Genomic DNA, 5,172 nt, shown 5'->3' on the forward strand with positions numbered 1-5,172 from the left:
TCCACTGACCCCAACCGGGTTTTCGGCCATTTTTGACTCTTAAAGTGAATTTACCTTGTTTTCTTTCCCTGATCCCAAAGGAAAAGGCCTGAGAAGGGAATATGTCCATTACTTAACCTGTAAGGTTTGCCTTGCTAAATTCCTCTTTATATACAATAGGGGTTTTACAGATTTGTGTTGAGCTTTTCAGAACTTTTAAAAAATAATATGTGAATGTGATTTCAGATTGTGTGTGTGGGGGGGGGGGGGCTTGTCCCTAATTTTCCATTATTATTCAGAATAAAGTCTTAATTATGGATGCTAATGCTGATCTAAAATGTAGAAATAATTAACTTTAATTCAAACCCACTTTGAATTGTGTTTAATGTAGAGCAGAGTAAGTTCAATTCTGTTGCTTTTGTAGGTGCATGTGAGGGAACCTTGGCTTGCTCTACCTGCCACCTCATCTTTGAAAAGCACATATACGACAAATTGGAAGCAATCACTGATGAGGAGATGACATGCTTGATCTGGCGTACGGGCTACAGATAGTAGATTTAGGGCCACTTCAGTTGTACTGATAGTCTGGGAAAATAAAAGTTTTACTAGTTCACGTCTGTGTAAGGCCAGACCTGTGTGTGTAATAGTGATCTTTCTGCATAGATAACAGTTAAAAACGTTGAATATAAAATGTGACATTTCTCTTTGTTTCCACTATTCCACAGTTTAGCTCTTATGAAACTTTTCTTTTTTATAAAGTAAAAAAATAAATGTTATTTAGTCTATTTTTATTCCAGGGATTACTATTTGCCACAATTTAGTGAATTGGGATTAAATTTAATGCTTTTTATGGTATCATCGAAGGATAGATTTGATAATTGAATGAAATTATAATGGAAAGTTTTACCTACTTGAGAACAGAATTTTTAAAATACTTACTATATAATAGTAATTATGTTAAGATGAAGTTCTACTTCTAAGTGTACATTAAACTACACCAGTCAGGTTATTCTTGTTATTAATTAATAGGTAGAATTACTCTTAAAATTGGTAACATCTAAAGTAACAAGTGAGTGGTATCAAGTGATGCCTTATTCTTTTTTAAAAAAATCTTTATTGTTGAAAGTATTACAAATGTCCCCCCTACCCCCATTGACCCCTTCTAGCCCACACCCACCCTCCACCCCTCCCCACCCCAGGCCTTCACCACCCTATTGTCTGTGTCCAGTTATGCATATATACATACAAGTTCTTTGGTTAATCTCTACCCTTCCACCCACCCACCCCCACCTTCCCTCTGAGATTCAACAGTCTGTTCCATGCTTCTTTGTCTCTGGATCTATTTTGTTCAACAGTTTATTTTGTTCATTAGATTCCACATATGAGTGAGATCATGTGATACTTGTCTTTCTCTGACTGTGATGCCTTATTCTTAAACATTACCTGATAGTTTGTTTGGAGCCAGGAAAAGTAGCTAGTTGATTTACTGTGTAAGGGGCAAAATAATGAGGGCTTATGTGATGTTGGCTTTGGTGTTTACCTGTAATTTGGTGACCCTAATGTAAAATAATAATAAAAAATTAAAAATAATAGTAATAATAATAGCTTTATTTCAGGTGTATTATGTAACTACAGTTTTGTTAGAGTCTTAGCAAACTATCTTATCTAAAAACATAAATTTTCTTATCCTCACAAAAATGTTTAGAGCACATTCTAAACCCCATCTCCCCTGAACAGATGTAAGTACTTTCTCCTCACACCTTTTGGCTTTTACTCTCTATGGCATTTGCCACAAGCTCATATGTTATACTAATAGCCCTGCCCACAAATCGGTGCACCAGTAGCTCGCTGCCACCCTCCGGTAGCTCTCCACCTGCTGCCCCGCACCCCCCACCCCCCATAGCTTGCTGCCCTGCCCTCTCCTGTAGCTCTCCACTGCCCGCTTGTAGCTCGCTGCCCCACCCTCCTGCTCATCTGTGATCCGGTCATTACGCGGTCAGTCGTTACGTAATGACCATTTGCATTTTACATCTTTATTATATAGGATTATCTGCAAATATGTCTCATCTCTTCTATTTGATTAAAAGTTCACTCCTTAATACTGATATTAGCAACTAATCCTCCGCATAGTCCAGTGAGGAGCCTGTTTATTATCCATCTTTAGGATGAGATTAGGAAATGAATGTTTGGGGAGGGGCATTAAGAAAGTGTACACGCCACGTTCAGGCTAGATTCTGGACCACTGGTCTGTTTGGCTCTCAGGTTCTAACCCACTGCTGCCTCCTATTGCATCCCTGGGCGCCCAGCATGTAAGAGGTGTTCAAACTATTGAAGTGAGTTGCTGCTCTTTGTACCCCCACTGATACTTAGTGCTGTGCCTTGAGATGCTCTGTTAGTGTCTGATGAATGTGCTAATGAAACCAAGACTTCCACATCACATTCCATCAAATCGAAGACAATTGGATTGTAAGACTGGCATTTATTTTTGTTTGCCACTAAGAAAGAAAAGAGCACTGCTAGTAAAAATATGGCACAAAATTATCACTTAACCTATTTTGTGCATAGTAAAATAGCTATTTTGAATTACCTAGACATACATTTGTACATCATTGTTAAAAAAGGAAAATATAAATAAAATTGGTAGTAATTCTGAAAAAGGGAAGAAAATGGGATTATAATTATTCTTCCAATGACAAATAATTGCTTTATGAATATCAATTTACACATTTATGAATATCAAGTTTACACTCCGCTGTGTTTCTGTATTAATTCTTTCTTCTGTAATCCTTTTGCGCTTACTTCCGGAGTCCCCATGGGAGGAGGAGATATTGTAGAAAGCTTTATTTTGTGGAATTGCACCCCTGAGTTTCCAAGGTCCCATTTCCCTTTGTCTTGCCAAGAAAAAAAGTCCCATTTCATTTTCAGCAAGGCTAAGTTCAAAGCCATTGTCGAGTTTTTGTTTCCTGTTGGAGCAGTGTCCAGTCCAGCATCGGGCTAGCTTAGTTGGTGTTTCTAGCTGCAGTCCATTAGTTCTTTGCATGTGGGGTCTTCAGGGCCACATGGCTATGGAGGGAACACAGGTGAATGAGACTCCTTTGTCTGCGGGATTATGTATTCCCAAATTTTTGTCGGTTTGCATTGGCCCTGCCCCCTTTAGCTAATGATCTCTGTTCTCAGGTTTGACTGACAGGCATCTTCCCTATGTCATCCCCACTCACTGTGCATGTACCCATCTTCCCTTTATCCAGTCCCTTCCGCCAGTGATCTGCAGGGGATGGGCTGGTGGTTCCCTGGGGAGTGTGAAATTGCAGCTTCCTGGTGAAGCTGCCCAGATGACATGCCTATAATGTTTGGCCTCCCCTTTGCTCCTTTCCTATTATTAATAACTAGCTAATCACAATGGTATAATTTTGACTGGTAGTTAAATTCAACATATGTAGTAGTAACATACTTCTTGTAACTCATTTGAAGAGGCACCTATATGAATATTGTGACCAAGTTTGCAGCACTGATGTGACTGCCACCTCCCAGTGTAGCAGTGATTGTTAGATGCCTTTAATTTTAAGATTTAACTGTATTTTAGAGATGTTAAAAATGTGGGGAAAATATATATTTGATAATTGATGACTTATATGTGTGTTTATTCCAAATTTTTTGTTTTAAAGACTTTCTTTATAGTCTGTGTATGGTTTTAATTATCTGGGAATTGATTAATCATTTTCTTGGCATTGCTAAAATCTCAGTTCTCTTCTCCACTGTTGTGCCTTCTGATTATTTCATTGCTTGTCAGTCCTTTCACCAAAAAGCAGTAGTACTGGTGAAACAATTAGTAGATGATGGAGACTAAAGACTAAAATGAAGCCATGGTCCACTAGGCTTTTAGTTTTTTATGATCACATTTTGTTACCTTCTAGTTGAGAGTTGAATATGTTTTTCAACTTAAAAGAAATGTAAAAGTTAAATAAATTCTTAACTTTTTTTGAGTAAGAAAATGTTCTATACAACTGTATTGTTTTATGAATAACACCTAAATACTAAACCATACCTCCCCCTTTTTTATACAGATCTCGATTGGGCTGCCAAATCTGTTTGACAAAGTCTATGGACAATATGACTGTTCAAGTACCGGATGCCATGTCTGATGCCAGACAATCCATCGATATGGGCAAGAACTCCTAAGATAGAATAAATGGGAATATTTTCACAAAATGTTACCTATTTTTATAATTATTATTTCTTAATTAAATGAGAGCATGGATGAATGAGTTTACTATGATGACCTGCTTTACTACTTTAATTCACCTTGTATAATTACTGAATTTTGTAGTCCGAACGTATGCAATCTTTGTTTTGTTTAAATTATAAAAAGCAAATCAAATATTAGAAAACATACGATAAAACGGCACATATTTTACCTTACGTTTGTTTAGCAACTTTAGCAAAATGTTTTCATATAAATTCTATGCCTATTTGCCTATAAAGTAGGTTTAAAAAGGCACTATCCCTGTGAGATGCGGGTGAAGGCAGAGATCCAAGAGTGAATTAGAAAATCTGTACCAGAACCCACATCCTGTTACTACAAATTTTACAAATTTAATGTTTAGATTGAAACTGGAGAAATTATGAATATCTTATTTATAGTGGTAATTAATGTGAATGTGAATGGAAAAAAAACTGTTGCTTCGTTCACTGATTAATTTCAAAGACAGTTGTAACCTTATAAATAAATATTTCAAAATTTTATTCAGTGAAAAGTGTAAGTCTGAGCATAGGCAATGTAACCCTGTCAAATATGTTGGGTCTCAACATTTTAAGAAGGGCTAGTTTACTGTTGTTTTGTGTTTTGAAAGAAGTTTGGACTAAACTGGAGGAATGAACAAAAAATTAGGTGTCTTTATTCTTTTCTGTCCTAAGCAGAATGGTGTGTCTTTGTAATATTTAAAAAATAATGCTGATCTATAAATCTCTGCCTGTAACAAAATAGAGGTCTTCTGGGTTAGGTTTTCTCTGTCCTGAGCCGCAGAAGGAAATGAGCAGACTCACCCACTGCATAGCTGGGCAGGGGCGAGCCCCTTCCACCAGGACAGAGCTGCGCGGTGTGCAGTGAGCTCGGCAGCGTGCATCGTCCCGGAGATGCGGGGATGGCTCGATCACCACAGATGACCAGTTACGCATAGCAGACATTTATATCTT

At 37.5% G+C, this 5,172-nt stretch overlaps 1 protein-coding gene across 1 annotated transcript in view; it reads left to right on the forward strand.

Moving 5' to 3' along the window:
* Positions 1–4,863, forward strand: part of FDX1 (ferredoxin 1) — an 18,110-nt gene extending 13,247 nt beyond the window's left edge. Inside the window, 3 exon segments of the mRNA XM_014464846.1 lie at positions 404–493; positions 496–528; positions 4,040–4,863. Coding sequence (XP_014320332.1) covers positions 404–493; positions 496–528; positions 4,040–4,158 — 242 coding nt within the window. The 3' untranslated portion in view covers positions 4,159–4,863.
* The last annotated feature ends 309 nt before the right edge of the window (positions 4,864–5,172 follow it).

The sequence above is a fragment of the Myotis lucifugus genome, unplaced genomic scaffold (genome assembly GCF_000147115.1).
Source record: "Myotis lucifugus unplaced genomic scaffold, Myoluc2.0 scaffold_270, whole genome shotgun sequence".
NCBI classification, from domain to species: Eukaryota; Metazoa; Chordata; class Mammalia; order Chiroptera; family Vespertilionidae; genus Myotis; species Myotis lucifugus.